This window comes from Pelmatolapia mariae, linkage group LG20 (genome assembly GCF_036321145.2).
Source record: "Pelmatolapia mariae isolate MD_Pm_ZW linkage group LG20, Pm_UMD_F_2, whole genome shotgun sequence".
Lineage (NCBI taxonomy): Eukaryota > Metazoa > Chordata > Actinopteri > Cichliformes > Cichlidae > Pelmatolapia > Pelmatolapia mariae.
The window spans coordinates 10,442,274-10,462,860 of record NC_086244.1 but is presented as its reverse complement, the minus strand read 5'-3'; the positions used below and the strand labels follow the sequence as shown (position 1 = coordinate 10,462,860).

General features: G+C 43.9%; 1 protein-coding gene across 1 annotated transcript in view; it reads right to left on the bottom strand.

Annotated features, from left to right (window-relative positions):
* Positions 1 to 19,170, bottom strand: part of nol4la (nucleolar protein 4-like a) — a 33,348-nt gene extending 14,178 nt beyond the window's left edge. The window contains exons 1-4 of the mRNA XM_063463863.1: positions 18,624 to 19,170; positions 5,750 to 5,905; positions 2,560 to 2,671; positions 171 to 280 (exon numbers count right to left, since the gene is read on the bottom strand). Of these exons, the coding sequence (XP_063319933.1) occupies positions 171 to 280; positions 2,560 to 2,671; positions 5,750 to 5,905; positions 18,624 to 18,965 (720 nt within the window). The 5' untranslated portion in view covers positions 18,966 to 19,170. The remainder of the gene's footprint in view (positions 1 to 170; positions 281 to 2,559; positions 2,672 to 5,749; positions 5,906 to 18,623) is intronic.
* Between the last annotated feature and the right edge of the window lie 1,417 nt (positions 19,171 to 20,587).

Sequence of the window (20,587 nt, the reverse complement as noted above, 5' to 3'; positions counted from 1 at the left end):
TGATTGTTTCGTATTACGTCCTATTTTCCCCGTACAGAGCATGTCTCCCTGCAGCCTCTAAAGAAAATAACGAGGTGACTCGTGCAGTCGGTGCAATTATACCTGGGGTGGAAAAGCTTTTATCTCTGCCCACACCTCACAAAGATCCACTTAGAGAGAGAGGCACTTACCCTTTCAGTGGCAGTCATGCACTGCAGTTTCATTTGTTTCAGGTAGGTGGCAGTCAGAGGCATGTTGTAATCGATGAGGTCCGGGACCAGCGAGGTCGGTCTGTCGTTCTCTGGTGAAGGAAAGCATAACAAACATACAGTTTATTGTGTAATTACAGTACAAGCATGAATTAAGGTAACCTAGTCATTATTATAATTGTGTTGCTGCTGTAATTATAATATTGAGGTGCTTTAATATTTATACTATTTAATATTTATACACTAATTATTAGTTATTCCACTACATTTACTTACTTGCTACTTAGAAATATAAAATATGTGATCACATTATAAAATATTCATTAATGAGTTACTGCTGAGCCCATATTAATACATCACTCCTACATGAGGTACTTGAAGTATATTGACTTTGCTATTTTAGTTCCCCACTCCTTTAAACTAGCTTTCTTCTGATTGGTTGCCCCTCGCAGCAGTTTGTTTGAACACTGGGTGGGCGGAGCTTCTGCATTCACAGGCAGACCTGTTATTGTGTTTCATTTCACTCAGAGGTTTAATTTCAGAGCTGGAAATGACGTTACTCCCTAGTTGAGAGCATTCCAGTAGCTTAGCAAGGTACAGCCATTCATTCATCACTAGCAAAACAGCACAATGTTTTTTTGTGCTTAAAAACACAGATAAAGTACGTTCATGGATAGAGCCTTATCAGTGCTCTGTGTATGGCTTATTTAGTGAGACACAAACACACAACAGTAGCTGTACAGATGACTTCTTCTAGAGTTTTACCGCTGTTTATGTGAATTGCTGCCATCTTACATTTTTAAGTTCGGGTTGGTGGGACTGCTCTGACTTTCTGAGTTGGAAGTCTGACTTAAGGGGTGTTTCAATTCAAAGCTACAACTGGGAAGTCAGAAATTTGCACCGTTTGTCGCTGAGATGACCATATTAGGGATCTTCCCTCTCAATGACATCATAGAGAGCCAAGAGTAGAAAAAACTGTGAGTAACAGAGTGTTTAGAGGAGTCTGGAACCTTAGCTTCTGGCTCACAGAGATTACTTGTGCATACAGCATACTTAAGATTTAAAATTTCAGCCATATTTAATATGAACATCTACCATTCTAACTGTATCAGAGAAAAGCGCGATAGATCCATGTTTTTACACTGGGTTAGCTCAGATTCTGTGATTTTATATCTCTATCTGTGATGCTGTAGGGTGGACGTCAAAGCAGAAAAACCTCACGGTGTAATGCAGTCAGCTGTAACGCTACCACATTCTCAAAAAATACAACAGAAATGAGATCAGCACATAAACAACTGCAGTTTGCAGCACTAGCAGTTAGTGTCTGTCTCTTGAAAGAGTATTTACTTAGCTAAACAACTATAAAACATGGGAAAGAAAAATAAAACACAACAAAAGTGCACGGTTTCCAAAAAACAACTCACCTGCTGGCATTTTGAATATTTTAAAACAGAAAAACTACTGTCTTTCGGTACACAAGTTAGTTTTAACATCATTTGTCATATTTAGTGAGTGACAGCTTTCTGGGACTTAAAAAATAAAGTTTATTGGTGTTTATTAATATTCATTTTCATTACAATTATGCTATTCTGGCTAGAAACAGCCTCGGGTCTTGTTCAATTTCTTTTAATATAATTTGTCACCTTTCACTCTGACCCCTTCTTAAAGTCTTTTCATTTTATACACTGTCTAACACAGTGAACCCCCCTCTTTTATCTGTCTATCATCTCTTTTTCTTATAGTTTTGAAGAACTAGCACAAAGACTGGACTGGCTTTTCTCCCTTTGCTGAATCCCTCTGTGGAGAAGTTCTAAAAGCTCTCAGTTAATCATGCAGACAAATGCTTTGTGTACAGCAGAGTTGCTTCAATACCCTGCAAAAGAAATCCAAGTCTCTGCTGTAGTTAACACCAGAAACCAAACAATGTGTCTGGCAAGCTGCCTGCACTCTCCACACCAACCACTAGAGGAACTCTGTGATCATTTTAGAGGCTGTGTATGGTCCCAGAGAGCCGGCCCTCTTGAGTCTTTGTTACATCATGTCAGTGATGGATACACACATATGTTTTATTAATGAGGGTTTGATTCAAAACTCTTCAAAGTACAAATCCCTCAGATCATATCAGCTCATATTTAGTGTCTGACAGGACAATGTAGCATAATTTCTGTCATCCAGATGCCAACCCCCTCTATCTTATCTCTGTCCTATGTGATAAAACACAGTATATCTAAGAATATCATGATCACATGATAGTAATTAGCTCTTTTCCATGTCAGTGTGGCAAAGCGTCTGAGCATTAACAACTCTTAAAGGTTGATCTCAAAAATAGTGCATCAGTTAATGATGTCTCTGGGTTAGTGTGTGCCTTTACCTTTGAACTCAGCAGTGCTGGGGTTAATGTGCATCCTCTTCTGACACTCTCCACAGCTCATTAGGAACCGAGTCACCGCCTCTCTGGGCAGGAAGGCGTAGGTCTCTGCGATCTGTGCCGGGGTAGCGAGCGGAGGAGACCGGGTTAGCAGATTTGGCTCAGGCTGTGGCCGAACTCAAACTGTGTGCAGGTGTTTTTTTTGGTTCGTTTTTTAAATTCCTCCATGCATGTGTGAAAGCATGGGGTCAGTGATTATGTGTTATCTCGACATGGCATGAGGAGGAATCCTCCCTCTAGGCGATCGCTGGTGCTTTTGGATGGCCTAATTCCAGCTGCAGCCCCCCTCCGTACTCCTGCTTTGATACCGTAAAACACAAGTGGTGCTCATCTTTTCCGATTCCCTTTCTCTTCTTGTTCTCTGGGGAGCAGCTAACTCATATCTACACCTCTCCTCTCATGTTCAGCCTTCCTTCCCTGTTTGTCCCCACTGCCATGCCACCCTCCCCTCCTTGCCCCTTCTGGCGTTTCCCTGTAAAATGCGACCTTCACGTGACCATGGAGAGGCAGTGGGGGTGCCCACCACCCCTCACGGCCCCTAGAGGCAGCTGAGAGGGAAAGGCCACCCAGAGGAGCGTGCACGTCCCAGAAGGCCACAGTGACAGTTCCATATTATGCCCGGCCCCAGTGATGCTGCCTGCTCAAAAGGGTACACTCTATGAGACATGACAGGACCTCTCTACGGGGCAAGAGGAACTGGCTTTATGACTTTTTTTTTATTCCTGGGGGGGATGGCAGAAGAGGAGGGGTACCAGCGTCCTGCTAACCCCCCCATCCACCCACCCAGCCACAAATGCTGCCGCTGCACCTCTATGGCTGCAGACAAAGCCCCTCATTTTGTCAGGACAGCTTACACGACCCGAGACCACACCTCAGTCTGCAGCAGAAACTAACAGAAGCTCTTTGTTCTAAAAGGATGAATAACGTGGTAGAAAAAAAACACTTGTGGTTTGATCCCCGCATCGACTTTATTTACTTAAAGCTAAAAAATATATATATATATATTATGTTTCCCAGACTCACAAAATTTGGCCTTCTTTGATTCTCCTGCCTTTAGCCATGTGGATGATCAGAGTCTGGGACCCCCTACAAAGACCTCACTTGTTGCCTCTTCTTTTCAAATCCACTAATCACACTGGGATTATTTTAAGCTCTCTGCAACTGTGGGCCACATTTCACACAAAGGAAAAGAGAGGTTGTCAACACGCTTTTTATAGTCTCCCAAAAAAATATGTTTTTAGTTATGCAATATTTCCAAGAGCTTCCACAGGCAAATATTCAGGTGAGAAACAGACAGATGATTCTTCACTTTGGATAAAAATTACAGCTGCTAGAGCTAGCCTAATGCACAATATTTCTGCATTAGGCACGGATTTATTTTGTCCTTTGAAGAAACTTTTTTATGAATTGTGCATTTTCATACTTTTCACGCACAAATGAGTTCACATTACGATACCCAGTACAGCTACATGAAGTGCTCTACATCTTCCCAAGTAGTTTAATCACAGTGGTGGAAAAGTTACACTGTACACTTGCAGGCCTCACAGTTTTTCACCAGTGGAGGGAGATTATATCTAGATTTTAGATCGTTATTTGTATTGTTTTCTCAGAATCAAAACGAGTTTCAAATGTTAAAAAAACGCTGTGGCTAGCACACCAATCACAGTCAGATATTGCAAACTAAATGCAGGCAGGCTTGAGTGAAAATTTGTGCGTTTCCATTCAGAAATCATGGCTGTGCAGTGGATTACGAGTACGTTGATGCTATAAGAGAAAAAACAAGTGTGTAACGCTTTACGGACGCCGACTCGGCTACAGTTTAGAGAGTATATCAATCGCTATGCCAATGCCTGCTAGCTGCAGGTTTTTAGAAAGCATTGATGCTACAAGTCATTTGGGGGGGTTTTTTTGTATTTTTTTTACTGTTAAATAACTCATCTTGAATGTAAAAGGCAAAGTAGCACATCAGTCCCAGTGAATGTGTCAATCAACAAACAAGTGTGCTGTATAATGATGCAGAAACAGGAGTATCTGAAACTACAAATGCTTGTACAAAATTTCATGAATTAAAGTGACGTTGGATGGGAAGATGTTCAGGTATATATCATATAAGCTTCTTTATGTTTTATATGTTCATAAACAACAACATGAAAGGGTCGTTTTAACATGTCCACCCACAGAAACACAGACAATTTGTTAAGGTAATTATCTCTGACAGCGTTGTGAATAAATTCATGTAAAATGTGCAGTGTCGTCATCTCGCGATGGGTCAAAACCCTCAGAAAACTGAGCTGCTTAATGTGTGTTTAATTCTGCAGAAGAACTCTTTTTTTAAGTGAACAGATTCCTTTAAAACCCTAATCCTGATCGAACAATAAATAAAAACTAAAGTATATTAGAGCAGTGTATCAGTTACATGTTAAAGTGGCTAAATGAATGCACCTCCACCAGCCTCAGCATTAAAATTGGGATTTTTTGGCTCTGAAAACTGGCAAATTCCTCACTTCATGAATTTGCACAAGAACCAGCTGCAATGAGACTCTGCTGTTTGTGTATTTGGTGTAAGGCTCGTTGACATGGGATCTTTCAGTTCCAGGACATGTTGGAAGATGTAATCTATTACTCCTGTTACAGCTAGTGAAAGGAATGTTGCATGTCTCAGCATAATTTTTCCCCAGAGGATGAATTTTGTTGATGTTGGTGGTCAAAATTTGAATAATCCAAAACTCACTGACCAAATATTTAAAATAAAAACTAAACACACTTAAATTGGCCTCAGCTGCACTTTGTCTTTACAGCTTTTAAAATACTTCTAAAGATAAGCACGGTGAATCTGATAAACATATTTCTATTAATAAAATTTTTGGGAGCTTGCAAACTTCAACATGTGAACAACCTCTCATTTTTCTGAGCTGAATATGCTCACTCTCCTGTTTCCCACCACAGGCAGCAGCACTACTGCTCGTCGTAAGGAAACGGAGGAGACAAGAGGAAATAAAATATGATGTTAATACTGCCGAGTTTATATTGACTTCATATAATATTTGGCTGCTGTTACTGTCAGCCCACACACTATCAGCAAGGAGCAGCATGATTACTTGCACCTTGCAGGCACCTGGTTGTGTTTACTCACCGCTTTGTAGGTCTTCTTTTGGCCTGCATGTTTGGGTGCTCTGCCGGGATCGGCGCCCATCTCCACATGCATGGCGTAGATTATGTCAAAGAAGTCTTCAACCACGGCTACGCGCTTCAGGGAGGAGTTCTCCTGGGTTGAATTTCCATCAGAACACTAAAACACAGAGACAGGAGTTTATTATGTAGTCAAGCTTCAGGACTTCTTATTTTACATTTTACTGTCTTCACGGCACACAAGGAACTTAAATGAACGACGGAATGATTTGAGCATCGTCCAAGGGACAACTAGGGCTGCACTGCACCCTTGTGTTTAACGTCACAGAAAAAGGTGTTTCGAGTCTTCAAAATCCACTTGACTGTTTAATAGCGGGACATGCCTGAGCCCTCGTGGATTTAGAAAGAATGCTGAAAGTCTGTGAGTATGGATATCAGCATTTAGCCCATCTACATCCTCAGATGAACCATCCACACTGTTGAAAACAGAGCACATGATGAGAATTGCTAGCCAAAGCATGTTTACCCCAAGAAATTTACATTTATGAACTGCAGCGCCATACAGCCCCATTCCTTCTGGAGAGTCTCCTACAAAGCTGGAAGTGTGCAGAGGTGTGGCTATGAACGGGGATACCTTGGTTGGCTCTACACCGCCTGAAATTTGATAGGCCGACCTAGGGCCCACCACAAATTTGTGTTTGTGCATGAAAGCAACCAACTATGGATATTGTTGGAGAAAAGGCGGGTCTGACGCTTATACAGTAGATCCATAAAGTTTAAAGTTCAGTACATTCTCTACGTTCTAAGTCCTCACAAAGCTGAACTTAGAACAAAGGAGGTGCGAGACACTGATTTTAAGTCACTGCCATCTCCATCGCTCTGGGGTTAAATCCTGTGCTTTTAATTTGGCCAAGATATTGTTAACGAGGCAGCCACGTCTCCTAATAAACGGTTATGGAGGCAGGAGGTCTGCCCACAATTAAAACCATCAGAACAATTAAAATGTTTTTGAAGTGTCGCCGGGCTTTGGAAAAGAATATTCATAGGAATTTAATTTAATGAGCATGGGTGGGAAGCTTTGAGCAAAGGTGAAAACTGGGATTAAAATGATTTTTTCTTCTTGTCGTAGTTTTGAATAAATAATAAATTAGGTAAGTTGGCTATAAAATTGTGTGCATACATGGGTTTTTATGTTTTAATGTGATACATAGGCTGTTTGTAAAAAGATGGGTTTATGATATATGTGCAAGAGCACGTAACCGATTTTCTTTTCAGATTTTACTTATTTTCCCACATAACTGTAAGTAAAGAAAAATCATTCAAACCTACAAATATTCCATTTTGTAAAACACGTTGGTTTGCTATTTATTTCAGATTTCTGATGGGCCCACTCTGGCTTGCTTTCTGTCCCCAGTTTAAAAAAAACCTGTCCAGCTCACCTCCTGCAGTCTTTAAATGTCTCCGTTAGGTGGAGAAGTCTGGGCCCCGGCTGGGTCTGCAACCATCACCTCATCTCTGCTATGTTTAAAAATAACACTGTACAAGACCAACAGTCCCTCCTACCACCACCTCTGGCAGCCATCCTGCCTCCCGTACTGCTGACCCTGTCGCCATAGAAACTGCCACTGATTTCTCTCGGGCAGGTGTGCTGGGCAAAGGGTCATGTGACACACCATAGAAGTAGGATCGCCAGGACAACGGCCTCCATCCGCAGCACCACATGGGGCTTTCCTCTCCTTCCCACCCCCCCACCCCTTCCTCCTTATCTTCCCCTCTAAACAACACCTTCATACAGAACAGTCAACACTTTGCATTTTCACCAGATTTTGTCGTTACAGCCGAGCACCTGCTGATATTTTTGGACGCAAAGTCCTCCAGCGAGCGTAAAATGGAACAAATGGATCTGGACGTTTAATTAGTTTTTTTTTTTTCTCCACCTCTTCCAGGCAAATACGAGACGGGCTCTCTGACATTTCCTGGAGATTGGGTTCTAGCTGGGGAGTGATCTTTTCGTGTTTGAGTGAGAGGAGGGTCCCGAGTTCAAAAAGTTGTCCCCCTGGCATCGAGGAATCACACTCCCCCGCACACCCCACCTCCTCCTCTCTCTCTTCTGTGACATTTCTGCACACTTCCTGGGATCTGACATTTCCTTTTTGTTTTCTTTTTTTTTTGTTTTCCCCCAACTGCGTCCTCTCTCCTGCTTGCATCTCTTCATCCCATACCTCCGTCCCGTCTCCCCTCCTCCTCATCCTCTCTCTCCTTGCTCCTGCTCTCCCAAGTGCGAGGTAATGATCGTTGCCATGGCAACTAAAACCAGCTCACAGAGCGGGTTTGTTTTAATCCGGCCCTCCTCTCCCTCTCGCTCTCTTTCTCTCTCCCTCCACTCTCCCCTGTCAGCATGGGCTAAATGTAATGATAATAAATGAAATAATAGCGATCCTCCGCCTCATCATCACAGCTGTAATCTATCGCACTTGGAGGTATCATCATCTTTCCCCTGGTGACATCACCACCACCACCGCCACCGCCACCACTGAAGCTGCTGCTGCTGCTGCTGCTGCTGCTGTTTGGGACAATGGTGTCGGCCCATTCACGCTGGATTTGGATAATCTCACACAACTGTGGGGTGTGCAGTGCACCCACACCACTGCTGCATCCTGCACTTAATTCTGCTACTGCAAAATATCCACAGCACTCACCGGATATTCTGCTGGGAGCGTTTTCTCTGACCTGAAAGAATCACACGCAGAAAATATTGCAGATCATCACAGTCAGACCTGCTGCATGAGCCTGAACCATAACCAACATTTGTTTGTTTGTTTGTTTTTTTGCATCTATTATTTTCTCTCTTTCTGATTTGTTTGCTAAACTTTGCGCTCTAAAATAAATATGGAGACATTTTTAATTTGTTGTGTTTATTTTAAATTATATGTTGAGCTAGTTTTATTTGTTTCTTCACTTTTATTGAAATATTCTACTTTTTACTTTCCAAGCTTTTGTTGTTGTTATTGAAAGTGTGTCTATTTTAAAGCGGCTGTAATGTCGTAATTTACTTAATATTCCCATACATTAAGTCTATCTGTCTATGTATAAAAATAGATAAGTAAGAAACTGTACCTGGGGGCCTGTGCTGTCAGGCCCCCAGGTACATCATGAAAATCTGTCATCATGAAAAACTAGGCGACTGTATGTCAAAAATACATCAAGTCTGCAAAGTGAAACACATTCTTTCTAATAGCCACCAGGGGGCGACTCATGTAGTAAAAAATAAATAAATGACTGCTCACTTGATCTATGATCTCGACTGTTGCTTAGTTTGAGTTTATTAATTCTTTCCCGTGTTTAAGTTTTTGTGAATGTTCATCTTGTAAAAAGTGGTGTCCACTAGAGTCCAAATGGGAAATAAAGCGGCTGTGCTAGGACTACGTCAGCCCTCGTCATCACCTCTGATTTCAAAGAAACAAAACGGTGACAGCCAAAACGCCAAAATTTAGGCAGAAGGAGGAAAAGAGATTACTTGATAAAAAAAAAAAATCTGCTGGCTGAGACCTGCAGGGATATCCACTGTGATGAGCTGTTGTGAATAATAGAGCTGCTGAAAGTAACTAACTACAAAATGTTAAAAGGTAAAAAAAAAAAAAAAAAAAAAAAAAAGATTAATGAATAAATGAAATCAACATAAAAACTGCAGTTCCTCTAGTGGCCACTTGAGGCTGGTGTCAACCCTCAAAGAGACCCATGGTAAAAAGAAATAAACCAGTTTACAGCCTGGTATCAAAGCGTCTACACAGCTCTATTACTGAGTTTATAACAAATAAAGTAAGGTAACTGTTTTTATATCTCCTGCATTTGACTTGCCTTAAACGTTAATTTTGCTTAGTCAGTGCTGCGGACAGTTTTATCAGCCTGCTTGGACTCACCTCTACTAACCTAAATCCCTGAACTGGACTTGTTTACCATCTTTGTGGCGTTGCTGCCTTTATATGTCAAATAATCTGGCCTCCTCTATGGTTTATTTTCCCAAAAGCCATTCCAAGAAGTCTGTGCTCCAGTTTGGTGAGTTAAGCTGGATTTTTTCTTTTTTATGCTGTTTAGTGTTTATTAGCAGGCATCTGCGTCTCTGCTTTGCATCCGTACAGTTTATAGCTGTTTAATTACTAACCAAGCTGATAACGGCACACTCCACCTTCTTCCCCAAATGTGTCTCATTCGAGTTTAAAAAAAAAAAAAAAACAACATGACGTTGGCCGAAGTACTAAAACTGAGGCTTCAAAGCTGGGCTTCAGAAACCAAAGGATCCCACAGTGGCTGTATCTCTCTTTTATATACAGTTTTTGGTGAGAGCACTGAGCTAAAAGTGCATTTCCTGCTTCATGAAGGCCCCTTCTCGGGGCTTCCCTGCGTCAATGAGTTGGGTTTTTTTTTTTAGTCAACAGAGAGTTAAACATTCACCTCTAACCACAGCCTGCTCTCAGTGTGTGTTTAAGCGCAGTATATATGTCTACCGGGCAGAGCTGAAGCATCTCTGAGGAGAACAGCTGTTGAGCAGAGCTGTAGATATTTGGTCTCTTCAGCAACACGCCGCTCTAAAGCGCAAAGGAGACATGTCAGCATCCCTAATCGGCAACAACACAGCAAAACTCTCACCCTCCTTCTTCGCCTTTCCTCCTTCCCTCCATCTTTGTAATCCCATAGGACTTTGCTCTCCCCAGTCACTGTACAACCAGCCCCCATCCCCTGCACCTCCCCCTGTCCCGCACCAAACCGCTCTGTTGCTAGGAGACTGGAGGGGTTGAGTCGACTGCCCCCACCCCCGCTGGCAGTCGCGCGCACACATACACACGCACACACACACGCACACACACCAACTGTAGCCGAGAGTCGCCGAGGGGAGAGAGGAGCAGTCCTGCACACAGGCAGGTCAGGAGGAGGAGGAAGAGGAAGCGAGGAGGAGGTGGGGGGAGGTTCAGGGGAAGCAGCTGGGTCACAAAGACAGGCCGCCAAAGATAGAAGAGATGTATCACACAAGAAATTAGCTCCATGGCCGACCAGATAAACACGAGTGGGACAGGCCGAAATCTGAAAATCAGAAATCTAATTAAAGTGATCCTGCAGGTTTCCAGCTCTGTGCAGCTTTGCATGATTCACAGTTTAAAATAAGCCTTATTCTCAGTCCGGGTCCTGGTGTCGCTGGGTTTAACCACTGCCTGAGACAATAGACTGTATATAAAAGACAGATGTAGCTGCTGTGATGATCTCCACTGTTTTCTCTTCTCTCATGTTATCACTTTGGCAACCACCATGTTGTTTTTCTGAGCTAAAAGTGACCTTGCTTGGATAAAATGGTGGGGTGCTAATTTAACAGACTAATAAAATACAAAAAGAGACTTTGAGGATTGTATACACTGCACACTTAGTCATACTATTAGATTTATAATGTGATTAAAATGCTTCAAATGGTGCCAAAGGTACAAAAAAAAGGTTCAGAGGTCCCATTCAGTGATTAAACTTAGCTAAAACCTGTTAAAACAGCCAAACAGCCCCTATCTTTAAGGCTTACGACTCTCCAGCTGGCTGACTTTTTTCTTAAAAGAAGGGATAACTATCCACAAAGTCTAAAATATTTTTCACCAGGCTGTAAACATGGTTTTAACATTGAAGTCTATGCATATTGACTCACTTTTGGAATTAAGCCTCAAGTGGCCACCAGAAGAATTGCAGCTTTTGCCTCTCCACTCCTTTTAAGTCATCTTTCTTCTAATTGGCTGCCCCTCTTAAGCAGAATATTACAGTGTAAACAGCAGGTGGGTGGGGCATCTCTGAAAACTGCCCAAAACCTGAGTGTTAAAAGCTTTTGGCTCACGGGATGGTTGCACATACGCTGACCTCCTTATTTAAAACTCATTATTTAAAAAAACAAATCTACTTTAGCGACAGGCAACAAAGGGAACTGCATAATAGGTCCCATTTAAAGTGAAATGCAACTTCTATTTTGCAGGATTGTTGCACAATTAGTAGCGTAAATTGATGGTGCAGGGATATGTGCTCAGGTGCTTTTATGTGTGTGTCTGTTTACATGTGTGTGTACACCCAGAACACAGGGAGATGGCTGTGTCAACAGTACTCATGACTCAGATGATCTCAAGGCAGATGTGACAACAGGTCATCTTTTAAAGTCCCATCTCCCCTCTGTAAATCTATCAGCTGGCTAATGGGTACATAAATGGGCCAATCCTTGTTCCTCCTGCGCCTGTATGTGTGTCATGGGGACAACACCGCAAGACAAAGGTTTGTCATGGAAAAAAACTGGGATAAAAGAAACTCTTACCTCAACACTGTCCCCATTTTTATAATATAAAACGCCCCCCCTCCCCTTCTATTTCTTTTCTTTTCACTATCATCCTCTCCTGTCTGCTTCATTTCATAAAGGCCCGTCATTAAATCCACATTAGGTGCACCGAGCTCAACCCCTCTGTCCGACGTCTCCGTGTGTGTGGGGGTGTGTGTCGGTGTGTGCTCGTCCCTCTCGGCTGCTCCCATGATGAACATTATTTGATAGAGTGTGTGACATCCCCAATATCCCACCGAGCCGGAGACACAGACGGTCCCTCTGGCCCACAGCAGACTGGCACTGTTGACGTTTCAGTCACTGACTTAAAATGGTATGTAAATGACTCGCACATACATCATCACATCCCAGAGTCCATTTCACCGTTTTCAGGCTATTATCATGCTGTCCCAGTTCGTTAAACGTTGGCCTTGCAAAGGTATTAAAAATCACAGCAACGGTGTGGTAGGGAGATTATTGCCGTCTTTAAGACTGTGTGTGTGCGCGGAGCACAACTCAGACTATCTCCCACACAGGGGGGAGGCCCCTGGGCCAGTTAAAAATGGTGTTAATTTCTCCTCCTATGGGAAAGCAAAGAACGGTCTCTCCATGGCAACAGAGAGGGTGCTGAAGGGAGGAAACACAGAGCATGCGATCAGCGACCCCCTCTTTGTACAAGCACACACGCTCGCGCACAGTATGGATTTCGTCACCCGTTTACAGTAAGTCACAGTAACGCAGCAAAGTCTGAGATGACCACATGAACAAATGCTGACATAAATATATTCTTTATGGATCTTTAATTGACTCCAGTTTAACAAAGAAGACCCCAATGAGACACATCTCCAGCTTTGAGGGCAGTTTTTTTTGTTCAGCCCCTCTTAGGAGCAACACATGGGCTCGGAAGTTCAAATGCTCAGCAGCTAAAAGAAGAATCACCTCAGCTCTTCTCATCTCACTCATCATCAGAGAATTTACCTCTTCACTGATGACTGACTGGTTCCCATCATTTCTGGAGCTCTTAAAGGGACAGTTCGCTCTGGCCTGTTGTGTTATTTTATGCATGCGGATGATCTGCGTTTCTTTGGCTATAATGGTACTAAATGGGAATCGAAACACTCAGCAGCAATGTCTCTTCCCAGAAATTATGACCCAGTGTGAAAGCCCTTTGACTATCTTGTACAACAGTTGACTTAAGCGGGTTTACAGCTGATGCATTCGTCATTTCTGGTTCACATTATGACACCATAACTATAATCTTCCTTTTTTTCCTTGTTATCTTTTCTAAACGTTCAAGCAATTTCCCTCTCCGTCATCTGATTGATATATTATAGAAATGCCTCCAGCCTGGTGCACAACAATCAAAATGTCACTAAAGTGCACCATGCCAGCAGTTGTGACGTCTCGTTTGGCGCTCCAACAGGAAAGAACAGTGACGTGAAATGCTCGGAGGGTCGTCAGCTATTGCAGCTAATGCCTAGGCCTTCCTGGAGTGATAAAATCTGTCCCAGGATCTCTCTCCTGCTTCCGCCTTCTACCAACCATCTTTGGTCTTTGTGTTTTGTTAGTTTATTTGCAATAAATCATTTTTTATTTACAAAAATCTCCTGTTCGGACTTCCTCCCTGTCTCTTAGTTTGAGCCAGCAGTTTCATATAGGAACTATTTTCTTTCGAACTGCACCCACAAACAATAGGATGTTTGCAGCCAGCTAATGGGTGCAGGTCTAGCGAGGAGCAACCATGACATCTCGATCAATTCAATACACAGGTTGTCCTTGGACGTCTGCGTTCTGATTTAGTCATTTTTCAACATGCAGAGATGCATTTTACCCCAAACTTGGATCTTTTACTCAATGTAACCAAGTAGTTTCCAGTCTCTAAACATAACCTGTGAGTCAAAGTGAAAGTTAAAGGCTGTGAAAAAGAGAACAACAATCACCAAGTGAAAAAAGGAAAAAGTGCAAAACAGAAAGGACCCGATAGGACAAGAAGCCCAGTCTCCTAATGACTTATGAGACTGCTCCCACCCTCCTATTGCAGACTTTGTGTGTCTCTGCTGCCAATATTTCCATGGACACCTTGTTTTTAATAATAAGACACAGGGTGACATGTGACAAAAATGCATTATATTACACCCAGGGATGAGAACATGTTGCACTTCCTGTCACAAGCAGGAGCCTGTTATCAGTGCGCAGTGATACAATTGGTGGGGATAGTTTAGTACAAAGAAAGTAGTCCCAAAATGAAACTGCCCACCTCACAAAGGTTTGGTGATTTTTTTTTATTGTTTTTTTGGTTTTTCTTAGTCACCAGGTTGTGATTTCTGAAAAAAGACATTGCTGTTGGGTTTTTTTTATGTATATATTCAAACTGTTTGAACACCACAGAGCGACTGCCATTTCCTTTCATTATATTCAAGACAAGGCAGACATCTATACTGTTCGATATCTCCAATACTGGGTAGATGACTCTAAAACATTCTAGATGGATAAATAACAAAACAGGCCAGAGGACAAATAATGATATTTGATTTGGGGGTAAACAGCCACTTTAAAACCTTTAAAATAAATAAATAAATAAAAGGAACAGGTCAATCACTATTAGAGGTGCTCGGGTAATTTCTCTGCAGCTCTGATGAAGAACGAGACGTGAACAACTGCGTTGATTCTTGTTTGGGCTGCTGAGCATTTTGCCATTTGAACCCACGAGCGTGAGCCCATGTGTTGCTCCTAATAGGCGCTGCCAGAGAAGGATGAAACAAAAAAGGCTGGACAAAAGCGCTGGAGATTCGCTATGCAAAAAATAGCATTAATGCAAATGCTGCTGAATAATAGGGCCAGTATTCTTTTGACTCTGTGGCCCATCCACAAAAGACGGGCTCTCAGGGGAAACGCGGACTAATTAATCAGATAATAATGATGATGTTCCTCATCCCATCTGACGTGGGCGAGGAGCAAACATTTAGTGCCCATTTTCCGAGACATGGATAAGGACTAACAATGTGGGGACGTCCCGAGACAAACCCTTATTTTAGGAAATAAAGCTTCATTCAGTTCTTCAGTCTGAAAACCTCTTTCTGTGGCAATCATGTCTTCCTTTGATCATGTGCTGTCACTTTGTGGCTGTAACTAATGTTTATTGTCATTGTCAGCTATTGATTGATGTGGGATTTTGTCAATAAAATGTCAGAAGATCTTGAAAGGGGCTCGAGGTTGTGTCCCTCTAAATTCTTTCTTTTATCAGCGCAAAGCCCAACATGAGTGGAATAAGAACAAAAGCAGGAAATTCTCACATTTAAGAAGCCCAAAGCAGAAAAACAAAGACAAGTATTCAATTCTTTAAAAGAAAAGGCGAAAAGGCTGATTGACAGACAATAATCTGTAGCTATATTGATCAGAAGTCAACTGCTCTGGACAAAAAAAAAAAGAAAGAAAGAAGAATCCTGACTATGACGACGTTTCACTGTTTTCTGCTTGTTTAGATGCTGATTTCTGCTGATAGGCTCTTAGTCTTTACATCGTTTGTTTCTCTTTTGTCTAATAAACGGTTAAATGGGCTTAAATGAAGACTTACACGAGCTTATTTTGTCTGGTTCACAGTCTGTGCCAGCATGTCCTGTGCGCACAGTTCGAGCCCCTTTCATGTGAAGTACTTCTGTGTGTCTCTGTGTGAGAGCATGTCCACCAAAGCCGTGAGACATGAACAGAGATATTTACAGCTTTCAGTAGGCATGGCAACAAAAAGCAACAGCTCGCAGTTTTTCAAAAATTTTCTTCAGTACAATGCTCATGTCAGCTGAAAGGAAATGCACAGGGCGATTAAGCCCCGTTTCTTCACTCGGGAAGAGGCTTGTGCTCATTTTGTGTAAAATTCTGTGGTGCATCTCTGTGTCTGTTTCTGGTCCTATCCCCCTCCTCCTCTGTAGCGTCCTCTAATCAGGACATAATGAGAGCTAAACGAGGTTGCATCTCCACACTGAGGGCTGCTGGATTCTCCGAGCAGTTGCAGGGCTCTGAGATGTGCAGAAAGAGGGCGAGACAACAGGAGCAGGAGGACAGAAAATAATTCTGTGTCCCGGCTTGAAAAGAGGCATCAGCGCTGAGTCTGTGCTACTGTGCCCTGTCTTTCTGTCCTGCCACACACTGAAGCCGCCTTGTATGCTTCGCTGACACACAGAAGAGACCTTCTCTGTCTGCACATCAGCCACCAACCATCCCTACCCCCACCCAGCCTCCCGTCATTTAGCCCCATGCCTGCTCCCACACAGAAACTTGGCACACCCTGGGAGCAGCTGCAGAGGGGCTTCCAGTGCTCGCGCTCCAGAGATACGCCCCCGGCCCTGCAGCCCTGCGAGCAGGCACTGACCATTGTGTGTGCGTGTTTGTACATGTGTGTGCGTGTTCCTTTTCCAGTGGCACCGGACAGCCTATTTATAAAGCCCACGAAGACCAGCTGAATCAAAAATCGGGCTTTCTATAGCAGTCACATGCACATGAATTGGTTGATTTGTGGCTTCTGACTCATCATCAGAAGCAGCTTTTGTTGGCTGATGTTTTGTTTGTTGTTTAAATTTCCCAAGTGCAGCTGAGTCAGGGGGAGGTTTCCCCCTGCCTTCTGATATTAGCTACAAAAGTGTGCACACTCCTCTCCAGTAAACATTAAGGTACCCTGTTTTTAAAAAGAACCACACTTTTAAGGCCTTGCTCAGGTTTTATTTCAGCTCTTCTGCTTTTCACATGGATTTTTTTTAAGCTGACCAGGTTATATTGATCAATATATTAAATTGGTATCAACTAGAAATGGCCAAAAAAAAAACAGACAAAAGCTCATCAACATCACATTTCAGGCACCATCTGCACCTGCGGAGTCAGATCACACCTGCCCTCCTGCTCAGGGGGGAAACACAATATTGAGCCGAGATTAGAGGAGTTTTGTAGTCTAAATCGTCCATTCACACAGGTAAAACACCTGTAGAGGGATCAGTGCTATTCAGCTAAAAGTCAAAGGACTCTGTCTCTGACTGGAGCCAGAATCTTCTCCGGTTTGTTCGCAGGAAATGTGTTTCTGCTCTTTGAGGTCCGGAGAGACTCTGTCCCAGCAGGCCGGGTGGGGGAGATTATTCCTGAAGGCGCTTATTTAAAATGGTGGTTGTCTTCGTGCTGGCACAGCAGGCCCAAACACCATACATAGACATGGGCGCGCGCGCGTGAGCACAGCCAGCGTGTTTGTTTTCCGCGTGCAGGAAAAGCTGCTGGGGCACTGGCTGACAGTTCATCATGCACATGTTTATCTGGCCAGTCCGACAAATAGGCCTAATAAAACTTAACCCTTGAAGCACCTGCAGCTTCACTGACCTGACTTCCATTTTACAAGCGAAACATCGCCACACATCATCCAGGAGAACGGAGAAGTGAAGTCTGAGTACTAACTGTGGGCGTATGTCGCTATCAGCCCAGAGCAGACCCTTTTGTTTCCGCCACAGCCCCTCACGTGGTCACCAATTACGCACCGCTTATACTCTCCGCTAAAATGTGGAAATTACCTGCAGTGAGTTTCTCTTGAAGATAATCTTAGACGAGCTTACAGAGCTTAATGTCGGATCGTAGCCTACAGAATAAAATGCGGCAGAGGCGGGCTATCCTGGGCTGCACAGGTGTTGCCAGAGCAACGAATGCCTGCTAGCCGATCCGCATCCTGCCCAGGACAATGAAAAGTGGGGACTAAACACTCGGGCTGTTTTGCCACGCCGTGCCATTTCATTACAATGCCCCCTCTTTCAGTACTTTAGAAGCCTATCTTTGCCCTCCCGAAGAAAGAAAAATCAGCCAGGTCGACGCACGGACACAGCGCGTGCTTCTTGGTTTAGATGGGACAGTGAGTGCGTGTGTTCTTTGATGAATCGCTGACAATGAAACCTGCTGAGCTTCTCGGCATGAAAAACGCTGAACGTGATCATCTTAAGTTTGGATTTAAAAAAAAAGAAGAAGAAGCCGTGCAGCTTCTCAGCTGGTAACACTAGAGCAACCTGACACAGACCCACCAACATGCCGCTGCATCCACGTGCGCGCGCACAGCATCACCATACCGGGCTACACGAGACCCGAACTGCAAGGTTCACGCAAAATGCTGTCAGTAAGTAAATTATCTCGTGCTTTGCGCCCGGCAGCGCTGACAGGACTTAAACCTCGCTGGTGAGATGCTTTTGCGTGATAGCCTCGACTCCCTGTTTTTTTTTTTTGCAAACGCGATTGCCAGGAGGCACCGGCGTTGCTATGGCAGCAAGGGATGACAGTAGGGCTGTTCTGGTTGGGATGTGGACAAAGTGAAGCTTCATCGGCAGGGATGAGGGCGAGACGGGACGACAAAACATTTCAAGTTGGCGTTTTATCCGTGTGACAGGTGCATGTGTGCACTCTGAAATAATGATAACTTATAGGCGGCGACGGGACACCTCATGCTCATGTACACGCACGTTCCCTCTCTGTGCCACACACACATATGCACAAGCATGCACACGCACACACACACACACACACACACACACTTTACCGTTGACTTGACCGGGACGTATAAAACGGGCTTCCCTGGAGCTCCTTTCTTGTTGTGCTCTCCCAAAACGTTGGTCCCGACCTGAAATCCTTTAGACTTCACCCAGAATTTGAATTTGGCGTTGATGTGGCTGTTGTCGACATAAACGCCATCCGACTCGTCGTTCTGCAACAGTGTCTGCATGATTTTGTTGTATTTTCGCCGGGTGACGGTCTTTGTTTTACCGGAGTCTCCATAAGTCCGGAGACACCAGTCCTGAAATTCACTGAACATCTCCGCCTCCAAAACGACCGGACTCCGGCTCCTTTTGGGTGCCTCCACGCACGCCTTTTTCGTTGCCATTGCTCCCCCTCTCCCTCTCTCTCTCTGTCTGAAACCGTTCAAACAGCCCAGGCTAATAAAGAACAGACTTGAACGGGTGGATGTCTTTCTCCTCTGGTCCCCGCTGTCCCGCGTCCAGGAGGCTCGGTTCAGGTTTGGGGACGCTACCTCTCTGTGGCTTCTCAGTCAAACTGACCCGGACAGCAGCACACCTGTTTGCAGAGGAGCAGTGCTGTCCCGAACCGCAGCGGTGAAAAATGTCACTTCCTCACATCATCCGCTGAGGAGCAGAAAGGGGGGCTGTCCTATGCTGAGCGGGTATCTCCCACCTGTGCGTAAAACGCTCCACACAAGGGTAGGCTATGAAAAAAAGCCCACAGTCCTCGCTAAACAACAAAGAACACAGACAAAAGCGTGGAAACAAACGTCTCTCTCAGTTCCTATCGACCTACTTTCTAACAGACAACACTATTTTCGGATGCGGGTTGCTCAACCCCTCGAAAAAAGCGCAAAGATGCTCAGAGTGTACCCCTGTATGGCCATGCATCCGATCAACATGCGCCACCTGGGACTGTTTCTGCTCCTAACACCTGTTTGAATGGGATTAGCTTTTGCATTGTGGGCTTTTTCTACCACGTAAAGGGAAAAAAAGACAACACACACTCAAATCTGCATTACACTGGTAATTTGCTGCAAAGCCTGCGGTTTACAAGTAGCTTTATGTTGCCCAGGCGCAGAGAAAATGTCCGATTTGGAGACACGGAGGGTGGAAGAGGGTGGAGGCAGAAATCATTCTTTAAAAAAACACCGATGAAGGATTTTAAATAGGAAATACTTTACGCAGAGTGAGATTCCAATAATGTATAAAGTGCTGCTTTTCCTTCTTTCTTTCTTTTTTTTTTTAAATGGGTGTTAAATCTGAATAAAATATCAATGTATGTTTTGGAAGTCAGCTTAAGAAGATTATTTATATTCACGATAACATCTTCAAAAACAATAAAAAGAAAGAAAAATGTGTTCCGAACAAAGAATAATGAGATTATTTGTGACTTTTATGTTTAGGGACAGTGCTTGAACAACCCAGCTTGCGCGTGTCTACAGATGTTAGAGGAAAAACAGGCTCATTTAGGATCAGTGGTTTCCTCCTCGGTGCAGTTTTCTACCCGTGTGTCGTGCTCTCTTTGTGTGTGTGTGTGTGTGCGTGTGTGTGTGTGTGTGTGTGTGTGTGTGTGCGTGCGCGCGCGCGCGCTTGTGTGTGACTCCTCCTGGCCTGTGCATTACAGGCCCATGCTGGCGGTGGTGACTGCTGCTGTTGCCATGACAGCAGCGCAGCAGTGTCTCCGGCCGTGCGGAGGGTGAGTGGGATGCCCCGTCCTCATCTTTCCATCCTGACTCAGACAACGGTGTGCTGCATGGGCCGAGAAGCCACACCACGACTGAATGACGAGAAGCTCAGATTGTCAGATACAGGGAAAGAAAGAAAAACGAGCTCACTCACATGTTGGTTGTGTGTGTGTGTGTGTGTGTGTGTGTGTGTGTGTGTGTGTGTGTGTGTGTGTGTGTGTGTGTGTGTGTGTGTGTGTGTGTGTGTGTGAATGCATGCGTGTTGAATGACCGAGGCTTTCGCCAGCTATTTCATTTCG